Source organism: Anas acuta, chromosome 3 (assembly GCF_963932015.1).
Source record: "Anas acuta chromosome 3, bAnaAcu1.1, whole genome shotgun sequence".
NCBI lineage: Eukaryota > Metazoa > Chordata > Aves > Anseriformes > Anatidae > Anas > Anas acuta.
In genome coordinates, this window is record NC_088981.1 from 118531653 (window position 1) to 118553618 (window position 21966).

General features: G+C 52.6%; 1 protein-coding gene and 1 long non-coding RNA gene across 15 annotated transcripts in view; one reads left to right on the plus strand and one right to left on the minus strand.

Moving 5' to 3' along the window:
- Positions 1-19662, plus strand: part of DTNB (dystrobrevin beta) — a 192365-nt gene extending 172703 nt beyond the window's left edge. For 12 of the 14 annotated variants that reach the window (XM_068679116.1, XM_068679115.1, XM_068679126.1 and 9 more), the window contains 5 exons: positions 786-945; positions 7011-7100; positions 10058-10111; positions 13437-13472; positions 15082-19662. In XM_068679116.1, coding sequence (XP_068535217.1) covers positions 786-945; positions 7011-7100; positions 10058-10111; positions 13437-13441 — 309 coding nt within the window. In that variant the 3' untranslated portion in view covers positions 13442-13472; positions 15082-19662. The remainder of the gene's footprint in view (positions 1-785; positions 946-7010; positions 7101-10057; positions 10112-13436; positions 13473-15081) is intronic. The other 2 variants (XM_068679119.1, XM_068679121.1) reach the window with 2 other exon arrangements.
- LOC137855036 (uncharacterized) lies at positions 19025-21421 on the minus strand. Its single transcript, XR_011095496.1, has 2 exons — positions 20691-21421; positions 19025-19707 (listed from the first exon to the last, which is right to left on the minus strand). It is a non-coding gene; the product is annotated as an uncharacterized lncRNA (long non-coding RNA).
- Positions 21422-21966: the final 545 nt, after the last annotated feature.

Consider the following 21966-nt stretch of genomic DNA (forward strand, 5'->3'; position numbering starts at 1 on the left):
GACAAGGGGCTGGGCACCCTGCTGGGGCAGGGGGGGACAGGGAACCCAGGGGCTTTCCAAGCCCCAGTCATCCCATGGGGCTGGGAAAGCCCCTTGGGACCATCACTGCCATCTGTGTTGCAGAGCCACTCACGAGGATCCCAGCAGCACTGCAGAGTCCAAAGTAGCTTTGGCCAGTCTGGCTGTTAAAGTCTGACCAGAGAAAGATGTCATTTTTTATTTTTTTTTAATGACTTTAGGCACATAGGTGAACTTCCTGTGCAAATATTAATAAATCACTTGCATGGCACTTGTGGGTTTGGTCAGCCACTCGTCACACATTTGCTGTTTGCTCTCTGAACGTTATCTGCACCTTGCAAAGCCGTGCTCTCACCATTCTTTCAATAGGTTGCCCAACTTCTTGTCTTTGTTTCGTGAAACAGTGGACATCTGGGGGCTTGTCCGTAGCAAATGTTGGTTCCTGACCCTGCAGCAGGGCAGGGATGGTCCTTCAGCAGCACCTCGCTGCCACCACGGAGAGTTGTCACTGCTGCCTGCAGGAGAGCAGGTGCAGAACCACCCAGGGTAGGCAGCCTGGCACATGGTGCCACCGCCTTGGGTCCCCCAGCTGCATGGGGAGGGATCCAGCACCTGACAGTCATGCCTCACATCACTCAACCCGAAGGTGTTTTGGTGAAGCGTCTTCCCTGATGCATGCTTTTTCTTGTATTTTTACAGGGTTATTTTTAGACATTGACTGAAAAAAGTTTAAAATTTGGAAATTGTGTCTGGTGTTTCCCATGCAGGCACAAGCAGCAGGCTCGGCACACTCGTCACCCACCCACGGAGCCAGCCGCCCCATGCCCATGCCCGTCAGATCCACCTCCGCCGGCTCTACCCCAACGCACGTCCCCCAGGACTCGCTGGCAGGTGTCGGGGGGGACGTGCAGGAAGCTTTCACGCAAGGTGAGCATCACTCAGAGCACAGCCACACCAGGGGACAGTCCTGTTGTCACCACACACGATGCAAACCTAACTTGCCGGTCCTGAAACAGTAGTCACGAGTCCCTTTCCTCTGCTTTAGGCCAAATATACTGGGGGCAAGTTTGTAATCTTTACAACTTAATGAAGTTATTTCTGTGAGCATGATCTGCCCTCCAGGGAAGGGCTCTTCCATCCCAGAAAGTTATGCCCACAAGTAATTTAATGGGTAGACATCAAAAACTGATCAGATTTGCGCATCCGCTGGTTGAACTGCTCTAGGATTTGTGAGAAAAGTTGAAGGGAAAAGGCAGTTAAATGACCAAACGCAGAGAAAGCAAGCAGCCCTCCTCCCAGAGGGTTCAGCTCAGAGTTTCTCACCTGGCTGCTCGTTATGAAGCTGCCATTCTGCAGCAGCATTCGGTGAGGACTGTTCCTGGCAGAGCAATCGGCTGCTGTGCACATCTGCCATCCGGCACGCTGCCCGCCACGGGCACAGCAGTGCAGCAGCCCTGGGGGGGAGAAGGGAAAAACTGCTGAGTATGGGGAAACGGAATAGAGAAGGGAAGTGTTGGGGGAGGCATAATGAAGAAGCAGAAGGACACAGATGCCTTGCAAAAATAATGGTTGGACTTGATGATCCTGAAGGTCTTTTCCAACCTAGTAGGTTCTGTATTTCTGTGACTGTGCTTTCTCTTGCTCCCATTCCCCAGTTCTTGCCAAGGATCAGAGTTCCTTGTTCCTTTGCACCTTTTCTAGATGTCATGCCCTGTGCATTTGAAAAAAACTGCCACTTTTAGGCCTAAACTCATTGTTGCCAACTGCTCTGTACATAGATATAAGAAATGCTGGGTTATCAGGCTGTTTCAGCTCTATTCCCCTCCTTGTAAGGTCTCTTCCATTTCTGTGGTAAAATCAATGTGGTTGGATCAAATGTCCATTTGCAAATAATACAGTTTATAGTGCTTTGAAGAAAACCAGGGCAGCAGTTAACATACATATTTTTATTCCCCAACTTCTGTAGGTAGTGTGAGTTTATACTTAGCTGCTGTTGCTTTTTACAAAAAATTAAAAAAAAAAAAAAAAACATTCTGCAGTCACGCATTTCAAAAGTTAAACTTTTAACATGTCAAAGCCATTGTCGGCTCAAGAAGTGCTTTGGAATTTGAAGACAACCAGATGAAACAGAAATGTTCCGCTCAATCCAGATCTCTGCCTCTTCCTCACCTACTGGAGAGGAGGAAGAACGGAAGCTCCATCCTCGGGGAATGTTGGAAGAAGGCAAGCAAAGACATGACTGTCGGTCTGATGTCAAGAAATTTGGCAAATAAGAGATTTTTACCTTCAGGGAGCCATCTCTGCAAAGGAGTAAATTAGTTGTTTTTCTGTCCTGCCTTCTTCAACTCTGCTCATAGCAAAAGAAATCATTCCCAGTAGGAATGGGTGCCCGTATTTTGTATTTCTCGGGAGTGGAGTCACTTAGGTTTCGTGTGCTCTCTTCTTTTCTTTTGCCCGTTTTGGTCCAGGACTCTTTATCTGTAACAATCCAGAAGCAACCTGGAACGTAGAGCTCTGAGAAGGAGGTCCAGGACCTGATCTCCCCGGGTGCCTTTGACAGACACGGGGTTTGCTTCTGAATCACTGGGCCCTGAGAAACTCTGGTACAGTTTTGTCATGGGAAAGAATAACCATCTGGATGCATGCAGAAGATATGTTTTATTTTATTTTATTTATATGAGTAGCAACTTCTGCACTTCACTCTATGGACTTCTCATGCTGTAGCCTGGCCTCTCTATTGACTGAACACCTAAATCCTATTTTCAAGTAGGAAAATGCCCCAACCACATTTCTGGAGACTGACACCCACAGATCTATTTTATAATTCACTTGTTGACTATAAAAGGACAGAAAATCCACATCTCTCTAATGTGCTGGCAAGGACTTCGGAAGTTTGTGGGTAGAAACACCCAAAGGGCAGCAACTCTCCCCATGGACCTCTTGGTACTCCATGAGAAACCCCATGAGATATTTGACATCTTAGAACCAGTAGTGCCAGGGTGCTGTAGACTTTCTAATATCTTGGTTCTCTGCATTAAGCAAGAGTGCTCTGCATCTTCCAGAGGCCGAGCTGCTTATTTCCATAAAAAATGACAACGTGGATCATATGCTATCACAAACTGGAGGTGGTGTCTTCTCATTCATGAGAATATTTCTTGCTGGATAGGGAAGGTGGTGAATATTAATGTCAAATACTTTTGTCGGATGTTCTCCTTTTTGAAATAAAGAACCCATTTAAATAAACTTCCCAGAGCTGATGGTATACCTCAGAACCAAACAGATTGTAAAGAACAATTTGCATTTCTGGTTGCAGATTGGAAATAACCTTCTGTAACAGTCTTCTTCCTTGCCTAAATGAGCTGCTGCCGGAAGAAGGCAAGGAGGAGCAGGAAGTAGCAGCAAATCCTTTTAATTGGTGTTTAATCCCCGGAGTGCTACAGCAAGGACTGCAAGCCTTCAGCTCCCAGCGTACTTGGTAAAATGAAAGCCTCTGTTAATTGTTCTCCACAATTTCAGCCAGTGAGCAGGTCAGATGGTGGAGGAAGTCCAGTATGAAAGCCCTGACTATCTACAACTCATCTATGAGAAGGATGTGCCTTTTTCCGATCCCATCAGTAGGAACAAGCTCCTCATCTCTCTAAACACTTCCAGAAACGACAGCAGAAGCAGGCATTTCCAGGGAGGCATGATGCCAAATACCAGAGGCACAACACTCCATCTGTTGCTGTGGGTGGTCCAGTCGCCTCCTCTTCATCTCTACAACAAGTTTGATGGTACAGCCGAGAGCTCTCAACTGATTTCTTTGGCAGCTGCCTTTCCTTCCCCCTTTGCAGATTGGCTTTCTTTTTCCAGGCTGCGTGAAGTGGAACAGCAGTGCAATGAGTCCTACCAGTCACTGGGAAAATCTGCTCTATCTGGTTCATCATTTTCCCCTTTGGTTTTTTAATGAGGAAAGCACAAAGAGATGAAATGATCTCCTTTCTGCAGCTAGGAGTAATGAACACATGATTACAGTAGTAGACTAACTGCCCTACTTGATTCTTTTTATTTTACAGTATTGCTTTGGCATCAAAATGTGCTTTCTATCCATCTGCTTTTTTCTTTGGAGATACAGGCAAAAGCCATGACAAAGCAAACTTCCCTCTGCATGGTTTGCAGTCGGAGCTGTCTTCCTCAAACTCCTGGCTCCGGTACAAGCTCACGTAATGAATCAAGGGATCATTCATGCCTTTTACCTGAGTGACTGGTTCGTAGGGGAATAATCTTCGTCAGGACCTGTTGATGTTGCCCGAAGTGAAAACTTGTTTTTTTCTAGGTTTCTAACACCTGACAGAATCTCAAATATATGTAGCAGTGTATTACAGGTATTGTACAGAACAGTTTACAGCAGGGCTAAGGACTCAGCAGCTTGGTGTCAGCAGTGGTGATGGCTCCCCAGGAGCAAAAACGCATAGGCAATGCCTGCAATACAAAATTCTTGCTTAAGAGTGACATTTTTTTTATGTTTTCTAACAAAAACGTTTAAATTACCTTTGATAACTCTCGCCTATCTATCATATTCTTATCAAATGGGAGAGAAGAGGAAAAGGGAGTGAAGGTCTCAGTTCTATTCACTTCTCGTGGCTGTGACCTACAAATGGCCTGGACTGCCAGCTGCTTTTGCAAGACTACATCTTGTCTTCACTCCAGACCATGAGTCTTCTGTGAGCCTCCCTGTCAGTGCTGGAGGGGAAATCAGCAGGTCTAGAGAAGGAAATCTTTACAGAATTGATTCTTAGCGATCCTGATCATATGGTCTTAAGATGAGACATGTTTCTTCCATAGGTGATCTCTTGATCTTCCCCTTGGCCACAGGGAAAACACAGTACTGCAGTATTACGTTCAAATGCCCTGGTGGTATTTCCATTGAAATCTTGAAGTAGAAGCCACCATCTAATTAGGAAACTAATGCTGCTGTTTATCATCCTGAAAGAAAAGAAAACAGTCCCTCCAAAGTGCTCAGACGCAAATACAACCCACCCCTGCAAACAGAGAGGTGAAAATTCCTCTTGTGATAACCACGGTGATGACTTATTCCTCTCAACAACTAGAAAAAAACTTTCAAGAAAAAATGGTCAACAGACTTTGTAATAAGTTTCCAGGAATGATCCTTCCGGAAAGGCAATCTGCACAATTAGTGCTATTTCATATTAATCATGAAAAAACAAGCAAATTCAAGGCAAGTAGAGAACAGAGGAAACAGGATAAAATTTCTATATTTTCACGTAATAAAATAATTTAATGCCACAAGCCAGGAGGGCTTCCAGTGGCTTCTGCACGTAGATGTCCAGACAAGCTCGTTAACTTTATTCATTTGTTCCACGGGAGGCACTGCCTGGAGTTTTACAACCTTTCCCTCCGAGAGTAACACCAAGCAGGGCGGTGGCCGTGCCTCACCTGAGCATGCAGTGACAGACCTCGGGACAGCTGGAGGCTGGGATGAAGGAGCCTCCTTTTGGGCAGGTAACAATTCGGGCCCCTAAGCCAAAGCTCCCAACCTGCTGGCCCAAAATCTGCACTTTTTTCCCAGGAAAAAAAGTGCTGTTTGTGCACGTACAAGCGCACACAGCGCCTCGCTGCCTCGGGCATGATGCTGGCCCCTTGGCACCCCAACCTGCAGGGCAGGGATGTCCCTGTGCAAAGCACATCTGCTCTGGAGCATGCGCTGGCAGGGCTAAAATCCTCAGCAGCCGGATGCCTCAGAGCACCGCAGCTAACAACAAAACTGTGCAGAGGAGAGAGGCAAAGCCAGCGCAGCATTTGGGAGATGAAAGCAGCGTGTCTGGAATGAGAGAGGCACTGAACTTCAAACAAAAGCAAACGTGTAATGTACAGTTGTCGTTACTGCAGTTGGGTACAGCTGCAGAGTGTCACATCAAATGGCTCCGCTGATTCCACATGTGTTGTCTCCATGCCCTCGCCGGAGTAAATGACGGGACAGGATAGCGGTCGCGGAGATCTTAGAGCACTGTCAGAGATCAGCATCAAAGCCGTCCTCCTGGAGGCTACGCCGACTTGGACATCTGGTGCGTGTGCTGGGTAACAGACTGCCTAAAGCCATTTTCTGCAAGGACTCGAAGTATGGGAATGGCTGAGGTGACCCAGTGAAACAGCGCATGGATGCGCTCGTGGCAAAGCTCCAGCTCGGGGCCACCAGCGCCTCAGCCTGAGAAACGGATGCTAGAGACCACCTGCCAGGGCAGAAAATAGGGACCCGTGCCATCAAAGCCTGCAAATAAAATCTTAACGGTGTGAAAAGGGGCCAGGGGGCTCGGCCAGGATGGGCAGTCAGTGGAGAAAGCACCTCTGGAACAGGGAGAGCAGCACAGCAGAGGTCTGCCAGGGGCAAGTGGCGAGTGAAAAATCTTCTTGGCAATAAGGCAAGAAGGCCCCAGCATGTGGCCGTGCCTGCTGCTCTTGCTTATAGGTTTTTTGGGTGGTTTCACGTTTCCTTTGCAGATTTGGGCCACTCGCAGTTCCCAGTCGTGCTTGCCCAGATGTTCAGGTTGCTGGTACGTGAGCGGGTCCCTCCAGCAGCACAAGTGCCTGGACAGCGCTGCTGGAGCTGGGCTCGTGGCACATGGAGGAAGAGGAGTAAATCCTCCAGCAGGGCAGGAGGAGAGCTCTGCACAGGAGGCTCCTGGTACTCGCTGCTCCTCCCAAACCTCAGCGATGCGACGTCGCTGCAGCAGAGATGGTAATGATGATGAACGAACGGATGCGCACGGATCAGCTGCAACCAGCCCGGCAATGCCCAGCTTGAAAAGAGGAATATCTGTCCTTGAGCGAGGAGAAGAGCAGCACTAATTAGCCAAACAGGCAATCAGGCAGCCGAGCAGAACGGGATCATTCCAGAGCAGCAGAGCTGGGTGCTGGAGCTGGGCAGGGTGGCACCGTGGTGCGGGTGGGTTGGCAGCTGCTGTACCTGCTGTTTGTGTCTGCTCTCCTCCCAGGTACGAGGAGGAACCTCCGCAACGACCTGCTGGTGGCCGCTGACTCCATCACGAACACAATGTCATCGCTGGTGAAGGAGCTGCACTCGGGTAAGCGCCACCCTCACGGCTGCAGCAGGGAAGGGAGAGCTCGGCGCCACCAGCTGCAGATTTGTCCTCGGATTTATTTTTTAGAAAAACTCTACTGAAGGCATAATGCAAGATTATGTGTTCATTTTTTCAGTGATAAAAATGAAAAATCATTTTTATGGCTAACATTACTGAGAGCTCCGAATACCATCTGAATAGGATTTCCATTGATTTTATCACCGATAGTTAAGGCAATATTCTGCACGTAGAAGCCTGGCTGATAGCAGCGTTGATGATTCATGAAGCAGAGTAAAATTTAGCTCCTGCACTCCTGCTCGCATTGATCTGTGCATGTATAACAGTGGGAGCTTTCTGCAGTGCCGTGCAGGCATGTCTGGGACCACTCGCTGGTCAGAAGTGTCACTTCTGCACTCATACTTCTGAAAGTCACAGCTCCTTAACAGCAAAAAGCTCACAAGTTAGCAGTCAGGGCTGATTTTTGCGTGAGTCTACACAAACTGTTGCTCGGTGGCTGTGCTACTCTACCAGCAGGTGAGTCTGCTCTCAAATGAATCCCCACTAGACGCTCTAATCACAAACATACAGTAAATGGATGTGAGTCCAATTTCAACAAAGGATTAAATGGCGCTGTGGAAAAAAAAGATAATTATTCCCTTCGTGCCTTTTCAGTGCAAGTAAACATGCTGATTGGGCTGTAGGAGCTTTTGCTGGAGTCCAAGAGCACATCCCGTGACTCTTGAGCTTTGTCAGTGATGGAGTATGAGATTATTTGGTGTTCCAGCAGCCTGTTCACGTGCTGGGAGAAAGACATAAAGCATCTGCATTCAGACCCAAATCGGGGTTTCTGTTCCACGCACACCTGGAAGGTGCCTCCCCAGCCCCTTTCCGTATCCGGTAGTTGCATCACATAATCCCCTCCATAAACTTATCAAGCTCCATATTAAAGCTAGTTAGAGCTTTTGTTCCCACTACACTTACTGGAGAAGTCATAGTTATAAACCGGGTTGATATTTTACTGCTGAGCAGTAAATTCACCCGGCCTAAATCCTGTGTCTTGGCTGCAAAGGCAGCTGCGAGTTAATAAAGTCTTTCATGTATTACAGCAGGAATCACCAGTGCCACTGCAGTGAAAGGGCCTTGTGTTTCTTCAATAAATCACCATGCTCCGAGACGCACAGCTCTGTTCCCTCCAGGCTGAAATGCGGTGAAACAAACTCGCTGCCCAAAACAGATGTCTGCAGTAATTTATTTTTTGCTTTTAATAGAAGCGCACATTTACGGGGGTATGGCTGAGATCAGTGTCTGCTCCGTGGTGCTTGTGGTGGAGGTGGAACGTCAGCTGGACCTTCCTGCCCTCCTCTGAAATCCACGAGAGCTGGGCAAACGCCAGCAGAGCGGCGTCACGCTATCAGAAACTGTTTTGGTCTCGTCAGGTGTCGTGCGACGCAGTTACGGGTCACGAGGGAGGGAAAATAAAATTAATTACAGCCTCTTCCTTGATGATAGGCAGATAATAAGGAAGGCTCCCTTGAAAGTAGCTGGGATCGCTTCGTTTGTGTAAATTAGGAAAAGCATGAGTTATGCTCAGCTGATGGGAGTCAGTGGGATTTAACACATATTGTCCAGGAGCGAAGCTGTGAGCAGAGACACCTCCTCCAGCCCGGGGCTGGCATTGTACACGAATGGTTTGTGAGACGCTGGTGCCGGCACTGCCCACACCTCTGTTTGCCTCCCCACACCTCCGAATAAACCCCAAAACCAGTGCTTCGGAGAGGGAACACTGCTTTGGGGTGCGCGTTTCTGTGTGGGCTTCAGAGGGGCTTTGATCATCCCCAGCCTTTCTCTCCCGTGCTGGTAGTCCCGGCACTGCCGCTGCTGACTAGGTGCTGAGTAGGGAACAATGATGCCATTTTTACTCAGAGTGAGCTCAAAAACACACGCCTCTGATCCCCCGAGGCTGAGCGTGATGCTGCTGGAGGAGGCTCAGCCCCTGCCCTGCAGAGCTGCCGAGCGGGAGGCGAGTTCAGGACCCGATTGCTCAGCTCCTCTGGGTCACGTCTCCTTATGAAAAACGAGGTTGGTTTTGTCACTGCTCTCCCCTCTGCTCGCAGTGAGGACTCATCGGTAGCCGTCCCCGAGTAGGCAGAGGAGGTGTGACTCCGCGGGGATCGCTGCTCCTGTTATCAGAGCAGCAAAGAGAGCAAATGTTTGTGTGCCTCCCTCGTCGAGATCCACTTTGATCAGAGCAATTCAGAACGCTTCACGTTTTCAAATTGCGCCTTTTATTGCAGGGTTTTCTCCCTCTCTTTGCTCTCAGCAGCGTGTGGAGTAGGCAGAGGCGATAGCACCGCTCGTAACAACGGTTACCTGTTTACCCAGGTCTCGCTGAAATGCTGCACAAGGAGATATGAGCCACCATCCGCAGAAGAATGTGACCTTCTGCTCCCGCGCTCTGCTATATAAATATGAGCCTCGCCATAAATTCTCTCCAAGTTAACTGGAATTCGATATCACGAACCGCCAGCTCGCAGGCACGAAACCAAAGCCCATCTCTCGGGGCACAGCCTCTGAGGCTTTTTGCCCCAGGGGCTCACTGAGCACCTTGCGTGGGCAAACTCTGTGATTCCAGGGGGAAACCTCCGGGGGTTTCACCTCCCATCACCACAGCACTTCCTTTTTTCTTTAGATTTGACTTTAGCCTATAAATTGTGATTTCCTTCCCTCTGTCCGTATGGTGCAGCCCTTTGTTTCTTACGGTGCTGAAATGAGAGTGCACGAGGGACTTTGGTCCTGGAGTGCCTGGGGAATGCAGGCACTGCCTCCAGCCAGACCCCATCCTCTATCCCCACCAGCATCAGCTGCTGGAAAACCCAGATCCTCCTTGCCATGGAGGAGTTCCCCCAGTGTCTGTTCTCCCACCTCCTTGTCTCACGTGTGCCTTTTTATTCTTTTTGAAGCAGAGGAAGAAGATGAAGAAGAAATGGAAAAAATGCAGAACGGAAAGGATCGAGGTAAGAGGATGGATTATGGGTTCCTGCACTCTCTGCGCTCTCTGATTTCTTCACCTCTAGGAGAGCAGTTTGCTGCCTCCACGTAGGGTCCCAGGAGAGGATTTTGGGTGCAGACACCATCGCCCTGCTGCCGCTGCTGTTACGCCACCTGCAGACACGCAGCAGGTTCGCCTTCCTGCGCCGTCCCCGCCACCGTTCTGCACCATTGCTCCCTCCACATCTGCCACGGCTCGAGGTGACGTCCCTGCCGGCGTCCCTGCAGTGTGCATTCAGCTCCAGAGAATGTTTTTCTTTAGCAAAGGTCATGCACAGATATTTGAAACGTGTAAGAGGAGGAGGAGGAGTTGCTTCGAGGGCTGCGAAGAAATCCAGTTCGGATGAATATATTAGGGAAAAATAAAACACCGTGTGGGCTGGGTACCAGTGGAGTTACTGAGCTGTGGGACTGTCATCTGCTGAACCACTGCCTCGCCTGACCTTGGCTGGACAAATATTCAGAATGACTCCGTTGATGATAATCCCGTGTAGGCAGCGCAACTGGCTCAATGGGGTTTCGCAGGAGGTCCCTTTCATCTCTGCTATCCCTGGATTTCAGGTCTAAGAAACTAATCCTCCCCAGACCACGCTTTTCTTTGGTGTGAATGAATCCATGCCATGTGCTAGCGGAGTTATTCACAGGGCTGGAAGCGATCATCGCAGGCGTGGAACACAGCCCTGCGAGTTGCAAACAACCGTGCAGTGTATGCTTGAGTTGGAAGGGTCTGGAGGAGATCTGTTCCTCATGTCACACTCCACAAGCAAACACAAAAGCACTTCGCACAGCCCTCCTCGGGAAGAGGCCTTGCCCAAACTAGAGAGAAGAACAAAATCCTCAGCAGCCTCTGCCAAAAAGAATCTGGGAGAAAATGCTCTCCGGACCCCAAAACGCCTTGCTGGGACTTGCTTCTCCGAGCAAGGGCCTTGGACAGGGACGCATCAGCCCAGGCATTTGTGTCTCACTTGAGCCAAGCCTGATTTCAGCATAGACAAACTTGAACTTTTTATCCTTTTTTGTTCTGTGCATATTTTCCTTCTGGCTAAGATGAAGCGAAGGGGGCTCATATTTCACTCTCAAAGAGCTGGTTTCCCTGGGTTTTCCTGCCCAGGGAGCGAAGCATTCAGGTGTTTGGGAATGCTCTGCTTCCTGGTGGCTTGTCCATCAGTATTAGGCATTACAAGTTTGCACGAAGAAAAGTTTAATTTTAGCTAAAACGACAGTTTTCAAAGCAGAACTGTGCTGGCTCTAAATCACAGGACTCTCTTTGCCCTAGAACATTCCTCCTAAGTTAAATATTTGAGATGCTTAGCAGATGACCCTTCTGCTTTTTTCCAAATGTGCATTGTATCTTGCATGGGAAATAGGGAAAGGGGGATTTTGGAGAGTTGAAATGTGATGTATGGTAGCAGGGATGTGGTAAGACAAATTCTCTCTGATGCTCATTGCGGCAGCGTTGGAATCAGGAGAACGGAGACATACCAAAAGCAGAGCTTGGCCCAAAGCATTTGTGTGGAATGTAAATATTATCTCTGCCAGAGATTAAGTGATTTTTTTAATGTCACAGAGTTAGCGAGATAAAAATCTGGCAGAGAAAATCACGGAATGATCAATATATAAATTACAGCCCTCCTCTAAGCGCGTCCTCTTGAGAGGGCTGGGGAAATGCTGAGAGCACCTCCAGAAAGCAAAGTGCAGGTGGTGGTGGGGACTCCGGGGCTGGGTTTTATTGGGGCTGTGCTGGGGACTGGCATTACAGCTCGCACCACAGCCCAGCCTGCTTTCATACCACCGCTTCTCAGAGCTTGTGTGTTTCCAAACCTCTGCATGAGCGTAAACGAGGGAGCCGCGGAGTCCTTGCGGGACTCTGCCGTGATGTTTCTTAGGGACAGCAGTGCCCTTGGGCATCCTCACGAGTTTCTTCACCAGGTTATTTTGGAGTTCTCCGCGTCCCAATTACTCAACCTCAGGGGCTCTTCCCCTGAACTCGCTCCCCTGCTGGAGAGGTTTGCGTTCACCCACTCGGTACAGCGGTGGTGCTGGGCTGCCTGAGCAGGGTGAGGTCATTTGAGAAGACTCCAAGTTGGCTGCTTCTTCTCTGCTTATGGTTACAGATTAGGCAACCTCTCGAGAGATGCCTACATGGATTTTTGGGCACAGAAGAGCACGGCTGGAGCTGGCAGTCCCCATCTGTCCGCTCACGTTAGCATCGCCCTGCTGCAGCTCAGCCGCAGCCTCCTGAAACCCGGTGCTCCACGTGCTGTGTCTTCCATTTATGCCAGACATTGATCCTCAGAGAGGGTTTTCAGGTTGGATACCCACTCCGTGGTGCTGTCCCACAGTCATTGTTTGTCATGGCTCCGACGCCTCTCTCCAAGACTTTTATTGGTGACCAAGAGCTGAATCCGCGACAGCACCACCTGAAATAAGACCCTGCATGAGATGGACTCTTAATGTATTGGCCTTCTGGATTGTGTAAGCCTCAGAATGCCTGGAAAAGGGACTGACGAGATCTGATCTGCTCTGTCAAACTGCTGTAAGGAAAGGCGTGGTTTGCAACCTCATGAAATTTGTTAGCCAAAAATCTCCAACTGAAAATACACTGAGCAAAACCGGAGTCCATGCGGTCATCTGTCGCACAGAAACAGCTCCTCTAGTGAGATCCTGGATGTCGGGGCAGAGTGTGCCTTCAGCAAGCCTGCAGGTTCCCCAAACCATGAAATGGGTCAGCAAGAGCCTCCTGCAGAGCCAAACAGGAGCCAGCAAAGGGCCCTCGCCACCAAGGGGGCTGCGGCTCCGTTGGGCTGCACTGGGCGAAATGTTGCAGGGCAAGGGCAAGAAAATTGAGCCAGGCTTTTCAGTGGTGCCCAGTAACAGGACAAGAGGCAACGGGCACACAACGAAATACAGAAAATTTTGTTTAAACATAATGCCTGCGAGGCTGGTCAAAGTGGAAGAGGTTCCCAGAGTGGCCGTGGGGTCCCTGCCCTGGATGTGCACAAACCCTGGTGGGACCTGGCCCTGAGCACCCTGCTCTGGCTCAGGGGGGCTGGTGGGGACCTTCCTCAGCCCCTTCCCACCACGATTTTGGGTTTCTGCAGTTCTCTGAGACAAGGAGCACTTTTCTTCCTTCCTTGTCCTTCAGAGATTTATCCAGATGCCCGTAAAGCTCTCTGCAGCCCAGACAAGAGTCACCCCTTGGAGCAGTAAGAGATGGGGCGGTTAGATTTTTCATTTTAAGGGAAATACAATTACCTGCCTGATAAATGTGTCTTTTCCCCTCTGTTGCAGGTTAGACGGATGACCACAGACTGTACAGAAATTCAGGTGAGCGTGGCTATCGTTTTTCTTTGCCATTTCCAGTAGCAGTCTCTGCGCGTGCTGCCGCAGCGCACACGGCTGAGCCCCCGGTAACCCGCTGCTTTATTTTTTTTTTTTTTGCCCTTTATTTTCTATTTCTGTGCAAGACGAGGAGCGTTCCCTGCCTGTTGCTCCACAACCATTCAAAAGGACGCTGAGTTTTTCTTGTTCTGACCCAATTTTGCTCCTGCTGCAGACAGTGGGAGGACATCATTAGCTTCAGGGAGAGCAGAATTACCAGCATTACCTCTTATTTTATTAGTATTACTGCTACACTCAGAGGCCCCGGCCAGGAAATAGGACCCTATTGTGCTGGACACTATCCAGATGTACTAAAAATACAATCTCTACCCTCAAAGAGCCTGCACTTTACGTTATAATAAGGCACAACAGATGGACAGACAAACAGGTGCTGGGGAGCAAGAGCGAGCCCTGCGCTGACAATGCCTCTGCAGTACCTGAATAAGATCCCTATCTTGCCCCCTGAAAAGCTCGTAGGAGGGCTCCGGCTTGGGTTTCTACACTCGCATGATATTTGCCCGAGCCCACAATGCTGATCTTTCACCGTTTGCAGTGGGGAGGAGGAGGTTCCTCTGGCCAAAATAATGTGGCACGGACACACGCGCGCAATGAGCCGGGGCTTGGGAATGGGGGAAGAGGCAGCCCGTCTGGCTGGGGCTTTTCATCTTGCACTGGGAGGCTGTAGGTGGGTTACTGGTGGAACCTGGGCAGGAGAAAGAGACTTTTATCTTTAAATTGCCATCTCAGATTCAGCCCATGAATTAGACGTGACCGATGTGCAAGTTTTTACATGACAAAACCAGCGCAGCGCTCCTCCCAAGGTAATTTGCAAAGGAGAAAAACGGGGCTTTTGCCCTTTTTTGCCTCCCTGCCGTTTTAGTAACGTATGGAGATAACCTGAAAGCGGCTCCGAGTCTCTCTGATCGTTTTTTTTACATTAGAAATTCAAGTCCTGCCTCGGCTGGGAAACAATCTGGTAACTCAAGAAGGAGCGAAACTGTGCCAGCAGGGAGGAAGTCAGCCATGGGGAGCTGCTTGTACCGGGTGGCTTTCTCCTAACTTTCTCCTAAATTTAGGGTCCCTTTGATTGCTGAATAGCATTTTGGAGAAGGGGGTGGCTTGGACACTGCCCTGAGCCACCAGCCTGGGGACGAGGAGCTCACGGCTCTCACAGGTCCACCGAGGGCTGATGAGAGCTGAATTGGAGACAAATTAAAAAATAAGAAACTTCTTTCAGGGTTCCTTTATCCTCCAGAAGGAACCAGGAAAGAATATGTGTACGAAAGTACAAACCCCCCTCCAGTCACCATTAAACCCTGCTGCTTCTCCAGGTTCCTTGGCCTCTCCTTTGTGGTGCTGGGCTCGGTGGTGGGTCCACCAAACCTCCAGTACAGAGGGGCCTGGGATGTCCCAGCACCTCCGGGGGCTCTTTCTGCAGATCTTGGCTGCTCTTTTTTTTGGGGAAAAGTACCCGGCACCAGCCTCACCTTGGCTTGCAAAGTCCGAGCTCTGCTCCCCGCGATTCTCACCCAACGTCGTGTTTCTGTTGGCACAGGCACAGAGGGCAACACGGCGAGCTCCTCTTCGGAAGGCGTCTACACATCCTTCGGAAGAGGCACGTTTCGGCTGATGCATCCACCATCGTGCAACTGTGAGCGATCCCAACCACCTGCTGGCGGCAGCGGCTTTCTCCTAACCAGCTGGAGGGCTTTCCCCTGCGGGCATTTGCCTCTTAGGTTACTGCATGTACTATTTTCCTAAATGTCTTTACTAATCAGACAGCGCCCCATCGAACCCAGCAATTTATGGGAGGTTAAAAAAAAAAAAAAAAGGGGGGGAAAGAGAATTCTCCCTGCTCCTGCTCAGTGTCCTGATCTTTTTGGATTTCCTACCAAACGGTGTCATAATCGCATCACACGCTGGTTGTTTCCTCCCAACTTCTGACCCTCGGCATGCATGAAAAAACGGGCGTTGTGCCTTTTGAGTCTCCTCGCGTGTAACACAAAGGGGATTCTGAGTGCAGACCCTCTAAAAAAAAACCCGCCTTCTAAAAATACCGCTCCATCTATCACTGTTTGGTTGCCATAGTGTTTGATGTTGCATGGCGTTCTCCGAGTAAATGACAGGGCATGTCAAGGGGAGAGGAATGCGTAACAAGAGGAGGAGCAACTGCAATTATGGGCCATAAACCCTGGGTGAGTGCCTCGCGGGGATTCCTGGCTCCATACTTTTCTGTAGCCTGTTACAAAATTTCCCAAGCAGGGAATTCAGGGACGAGCACTGCTAGGTTGCCATTAGCATCCGCGCATTAATTTTTGAGAGCCGAGTTCAGGTTTGTTTAAAATGAAGAGGAATGACAGAGTTGTGTAGTCTGAGGCTGCAGGCTCACCACCGTCTGGATCCTCGCTGGGCTTTTCTTTTATAGCTGCTTAGAAAACATCGTAATCAGTTCCAATCACCAGTGATTTTATTATTTTTTTTTTCTTGGTGCTTAGGAATGTTATTTTTAGTGGAAGGAGCTGAGTGCCCTAATGCATCTATAAATATTTATCAAGGGTGATGAATGGAAAGGAGTGATAAACCCTGAAGCCAACCCTCAGCTTCTCTTCCTGTCTGAACCGATACGCTGCATCGGTTCTTGGCGCAAAGTGCTCGTTAGGTACCTACAGCCCTTGGGGAGAGAAAAAATAAACAGACATGGTGGCCGCAGATTTAGTTGAGTATAAATATTGTGAACGGGCTGTCAAGAAGGAAAGAAAAGTGATGATAACCTGGTTCAGCGTGTGAGCTCCAGCCTGCCAAACACAGTGCACTTGGAAGGACTTGGAAGGTTTCGTGGTCGCCTTTGTGCGCTGAGCGCAGTTACTGCCACGAGTCGTCTGGATGCAGCTGTGCCGACTCACGGGGATGCACATTTCGGAGTGCCCAAATTATGAGGGTTTTGCTCGTGGCCGTGCTCAGGGACCCGATGGTGTGGTGGTGGTGCCTCCAGCAGTCCTGCGCACGCCGGGCTCCTCCTTGCAGTGCCACCGCAGGACCCCTTCCCTGTCCCCTGTCCCACCAAAAACAACCCAGTGGTGGGGAACACCAGGGGGTTGCATCCTCCAAGGCCACACTTCTTCCAGCGAGGCTGAGCACCTCTGAGCCTCGAGGCCAGGAGCTGGAGGCTGCAAGGGCAGTGGCGAATGGAAGGGGAGGCTCAGCCCCAGTGCTCCCAAAAGGAAGGGCAGGAGGACCTTGGGGGTGCCCGGCACGCAGCTCGGAGCTGGAAGGAAGGGATGGACGGATGGACGCCCGCCTTCTGCAGCCATCACGGACACACATTAAACGTGAAACCTAGATTCACCGGGGACCATCATATTTGCTGCTTTTTTTTTCCTATTATTACTCACCCTGCGACTTTCCCTTCTCGCTTCTGTCACCACAATTCACCCCAAGTGAGGCCAAACTCTTGCTGCATCTGTCGCCTAATGTCACCTAACGCTGCCCTCGCTACGAGCTGATTTTTGGGGCACAGCCACACACGAGGCACATCTCCAAGCCTGATGTCTGGCTGCCCTGGGACACGCTGGCCACCAATGCACCCACCCCTGCTGGCTGGGACACCCATGGGTGGCCCGCTCACACCCCACAGCGTCACGGGCGCATGGGGGACACGTGTGGGAGGCAGCTGTGGGACTGCTCCAGACCCCATCCAGCTACCCGGGGCTTTCTAGGAGGGTTTTGAACATCCAGCACTTGGCACAGGCGCTTCGGTGTCTCCCTGTGGGTCTCCACCTCTGTGGAGCACCAAGGAACCCCCTGAGATGCGCTCCCACGGCTCTGCCCACGCAGCGCCGCTTGGCGCGGGGTTTGTTGCTTGCTGCCTCCTAAAGGAACAATTCCTCCAGCAGCGCTGCAGCAGGCAGCCCAGCTCCCCCAGCCCCAGCGTGAGCCCCTCGGGGACCTGCACCCCACAAGGTGCTGTCCTGCAGGAGCGAGGGGTCGGACACCGGAGGACGGGGCTGTTTGCGCCCGTGGGCTGAGCGCTGCGTGCGCTGCGGTGCCTGGTCTTTGTTTGGAAACCTGACAGCTCCAGGGGGTGTTAGCAGGCACAGCCGGGACACAGGGGGTGTGTTTGGTGTGTGTGTGTGTTAAACGTGACCCCCTGTGCCACGGCCCTGCATTACCTCACCTGCAGTGCCATTTATTTTAGCCAGTAAAGCGTTTTAGCAGATGCGCGATGTAATCACAACGCCGGGGCGTGCAGGTTGCTGTTCCAGGGAGGATGTCGCTGCTTTAGGAGCCCACCAGCAGGGCAGAAGGGACCCGTGTGCCACCAGGCTGCAGGCACCCCGCTGCCACAGCACAGCCAGCAGCAGCAAACGGGCACCGGGGGCTGTCGGGAGCGACTGCAAGTGCTGCCTGCGTGCGTCACGGCACAGAGGCTCCATTGCGCTCACCCTCACCAGCCTGCTGCTGACAGCTTTGCTGTGCTGCCTGCTCGTGAGCGATGGAAACGATGCCGTGGGCATCCCACCCCATGGTGCGTGCTGCCAAGCACCAGCGGTGACCCTGAGGAGTGCCACGGGCTCGGGGCTTGTCACCACCGTGATGCTGCAGGAGGCCACCGCCGGTGCCGCCCGTAGAGCACCAGGACACACGCTGCTGCTGGCTGTGAGCAGGACCCGTGCAAGGCAGCAGGATGCCTGTGAGCGTTTGGCACTCCACCGATGCCAGGCGCTTCCCCTGGTGACATTCTGGGGCTTCGTGCAGGGAAACCAAACCACCCGAGCTTGCTTGTGGTCGACTCTGAAAACTGTGTGTGAGCTATTGCTTGCCTTGGGAATAATCGCCTTAAACCCCACGGGAGGAACGTTTCGGGCCAGGTTACAGCTCCAGGGTGTGCCCATTCCCCTGCTGAGGACATTTTCATCTTGCTGGAGGAAAAGTTTGCTCCTGAGCCGCTTGAGGTGGCCCTGGTGGGGTACCCAGGACGTGGTGTTTTGGGATCAGCCCCGCGGAGCTGCAGCCATGCACCCAGCGATGGACCTGGTGAGCTCTGCTGCCTCTGGACGAGCTGCCTTGGTCCTGTGCTGGCCCTTCATGGCCAGCCCAGAGCTTTTCCTTTCAAATTTTGGGGTTGTTTTTACAGCTGGATGGTCATTTTTTTGCCTGGACGCAGCAGTGAGGGTCATGAGCGAAGCCAGGGCTGGATGCGGCACGGACAGGGAGCCCTGGGGGGGGGGGGGCAGGGGTCTGCGGCAGCCAAACCCTGGGGATGGGGTGCTGATATTTGCTGATTGCTCTCAGGTGATTTCTGCCCCTTTCTGTGCTTTAATTTCCTCACTGTCACTGCCCACAATGCCTGTTTTCACCCGAGCAGTGTACAAAACGTGTGGTTTGGAAACCACTTCCTTCTCCGCATCGCCCTCTTTTTCCTCGGGGATTGCTCCGGTTCCAGGGGGAGCGGCCACCCCGAGCATGTGCTCTGCGAGCTGCTGGGTTTGGCAGCTCGGTGGGTGCACTCGTGTCCCGTGGGGACATGCAGGGGGTGGCACCGGGTGGCACCTGCCCTGCAGGGTGCGCGGCTCCCCCGTGGGGATGCTGGAAGCCCCCCAGCATCGCGGCGTGCACACGGACACAGAAACCCCCGGAGAGCACCAGGTGGGAATCCTCACTGCTCCAGGTTTAAACCAAGCTTTGCAGCTTTTCAGAGGGAAAAAAAAAAAAAAAAAAAAAAAAAGAGAAGCAGGAAGCCATTACCAAATGTTTTCTCATGGGAAAGTGTGCCGCGTCCCTCGTGCCACGAGTCCTGTCGGGGGCTGCAGAAGGAAGAAGCTGGCGCTGGCGATTTCTGCAGCCCCTCCGCACGTGTGGGTTCGGAGCATCTCCAGCTGGGCTGAGTCCTTGCTGCCTTGGGGACGTGGCTGTGGTTCTGGGACGTGGCCAGCGCTGTCCCCCACCTCCCCAATGGGGTTGGGGACCCAGCCCTGGCACCCAGCGCGTCCACGTGCGTGGCTGGAGCGGGAGAGTTTCACAAGCACGTGTTGGAGAAGATGCTGTAAGTGATGGGAATGTCTCTGGTAGGAACCTGTAAACTGGAAGCCATGTTCTGTCGTCTGCCAAATATTTAATAAATTCATCTCATCCCTAAGGGGTGTCTTGTCCCTTGACCATGCGAGAAAAAGTGGAAACGTTCCTGGAAAAGCCAAAAAAAAAAAAAAAAAAGAGAGATTTTAGTAGGAAATTGCTGCTCCAAACCACGGCATGGTATGAAAGCAGCTGCCAACACTTAGCTGTGTATTTATATGAAATAGCAGAGCCGGGGATTATCGGCATTTGTCATGGGTGCAGGTCACTGCAAGCAGACAGAGCTGCCTGTGTTCGGGGCCGCATCTGTGCCATGGGTCCGGCGCCGGCGGCGCAGCCCTGCCAGATGTTCCTCCCGGCGCAAATTCTGCACCGCTCAGCACATCTGGCCGCAGCAGCCAGGGCAGGTTTTGGAGGACGGAAAGAAGAAGAATCGGGGCAAGTGCACACACCTCGAGCCTCCATCTCCTCCTGATGCAGTGCCAAAAAATTCTGTGTTTTTTTTTTTCTGCGCCTTTTGGGTAGCGGGGACAAAAACCCAGCAGAGAGGGCTCCGGGGTGCCACGCACATGGGGCTGTTGTCCCCTTGGTTCCCCCCAGGGTGGTGCCAGTACCTGCTGCCCTCAGGGTGGGGGCTCATTCCCCATCCCACCCCGATGTAGCCCTGCTGCCATGGCCGTGGCTCCGCCACCGGCCCGCGGCCAGAGGAAACCTTAAACCCCAGGAATCCGTGGCTTTACGGGCACAGGTGCATCCCCTCCGCTCCCTGGCACAGCTCCAGGCACTCGTTTGCTTTAGGGATTAGTGGGAAAGATGCCACCCCCTCCCCTGCCAGGGGGGCTGCTGCTGGGCTCAGGGGGCTTCGTGCTGCTCGCAGCCCCGTGTGAGCAAGGGCAGCTGGTGCCCAGCGCAGGGAAACGCCAAGCAGGGGGTCCTGGGGGGGCTGCAAGCACAGAGCATCCCCTCCTGCAGCCCCGACCTGAATATTCATCCTCCACTCCCTCCCCGGCCGTGCTGGAGCTCCAGCTTCTCTAATCACACCCTGCAGCAGCCCTTCCTGCTTCCTAATTGCAGCACGAGGGACCCTCTTACCGCAAAGTCCTGCTAAGGAAATAAATTGGAAAAAACCAGAAAAGCCCCCGGGCTCTGCAGGGGCGCAGGGCGAGTGCTGCAGGCCCCGCTCCGCTGCTCCGGCACTGGCACCAGCAATCAGCACATGTGATTAACACGAGGTGATTAACACCAGGTGATTAACACCAGGTGGTGATGCCTGCACCCGGGGGCAGCGGCTCGCCCCGGTGCATCTCCCACAGCCACCGGGACCACCGGGACGGGGCTTTGGGGTGCCACCGGGGCTCCCACGGGGTGCCCAGGAGGGGACCTGCGCCCGTCCTCACAGCGCACGGGCACGGTGCTCTGCGCCCGGAGCACGCTCGGCCACGCTTTCGTGCACACTCCCAGCTTGCTCACACGCGTGTGCACGCTCCCATGCACACATGCATGGTGCAGTTGTGCCTCTGTGCACACCCGGGCACCACCGCGTGCGCGTACCCACACACACACAGGTGCACAAATCGTCACGGGTGCAGAATTTGGTTTGAGCAGCCCCCAGCAGAAGCCTCGGCAGCTCCCAACACAGCCACCAGCACCCAGGGACCAACTGGGGAGGGGCTGGGGAGGGTCCCCCCCACCCTGTCCCCACCCTGACCCCTTGGGGAGGGTCCCCCCCGCACCCTGACCCCTTCCCGAGGGGGCTGCGGGTGCTGTGCCGAGGGGACGTGGGTGCTGTGCGGGGGCTCAGGACCCCTCTGCAGGCTGCAGGGTCCCCATCCGCTGGCCTCAGCCCCTGCCCCCTCCCTGCCCCCCCTGTTTATTCTCTCGGTGATAATATCTTCATGCCTCGTTAGCGCTGTATTAAACCCAATTACCCCCAGCCCGGAGGAGGGGGTGGGTTCCTGCTCTGCAGGCACAGCGCAAGGGCTGAGCCCCGTGGGGACCCTGAGGGCTCTCGGGGCACCATGGAGCCTGCAGGGCCCCCGTGCACCCCACAAATGGGCTCAGGATTGGGGACCCTGTGCCAGAACCCCCTGTCTAGCACTGGGAAAGACCCCAAACCCCTGCCCGTGGAGCCCACCCCTCTGCCGTGCCCCCAAACTGCACGGGGTCCTGCACCCCACAGTGACCCCGGGTCCCTCCTGTTGTCCTCACGGGCACCCAACACCACGCAGGGCTGGGAATGGGGTCCCTGCTCCCACCCCAGACCCCCCCTTGGCCCCCTGCACAGGGCCCTGCTGCGGTCTCCATCCTCCTGGAAGCACAGGGGGGCCCCTGGGGGGGACACTTGTGCCACCACCACCCCCTCCCCACT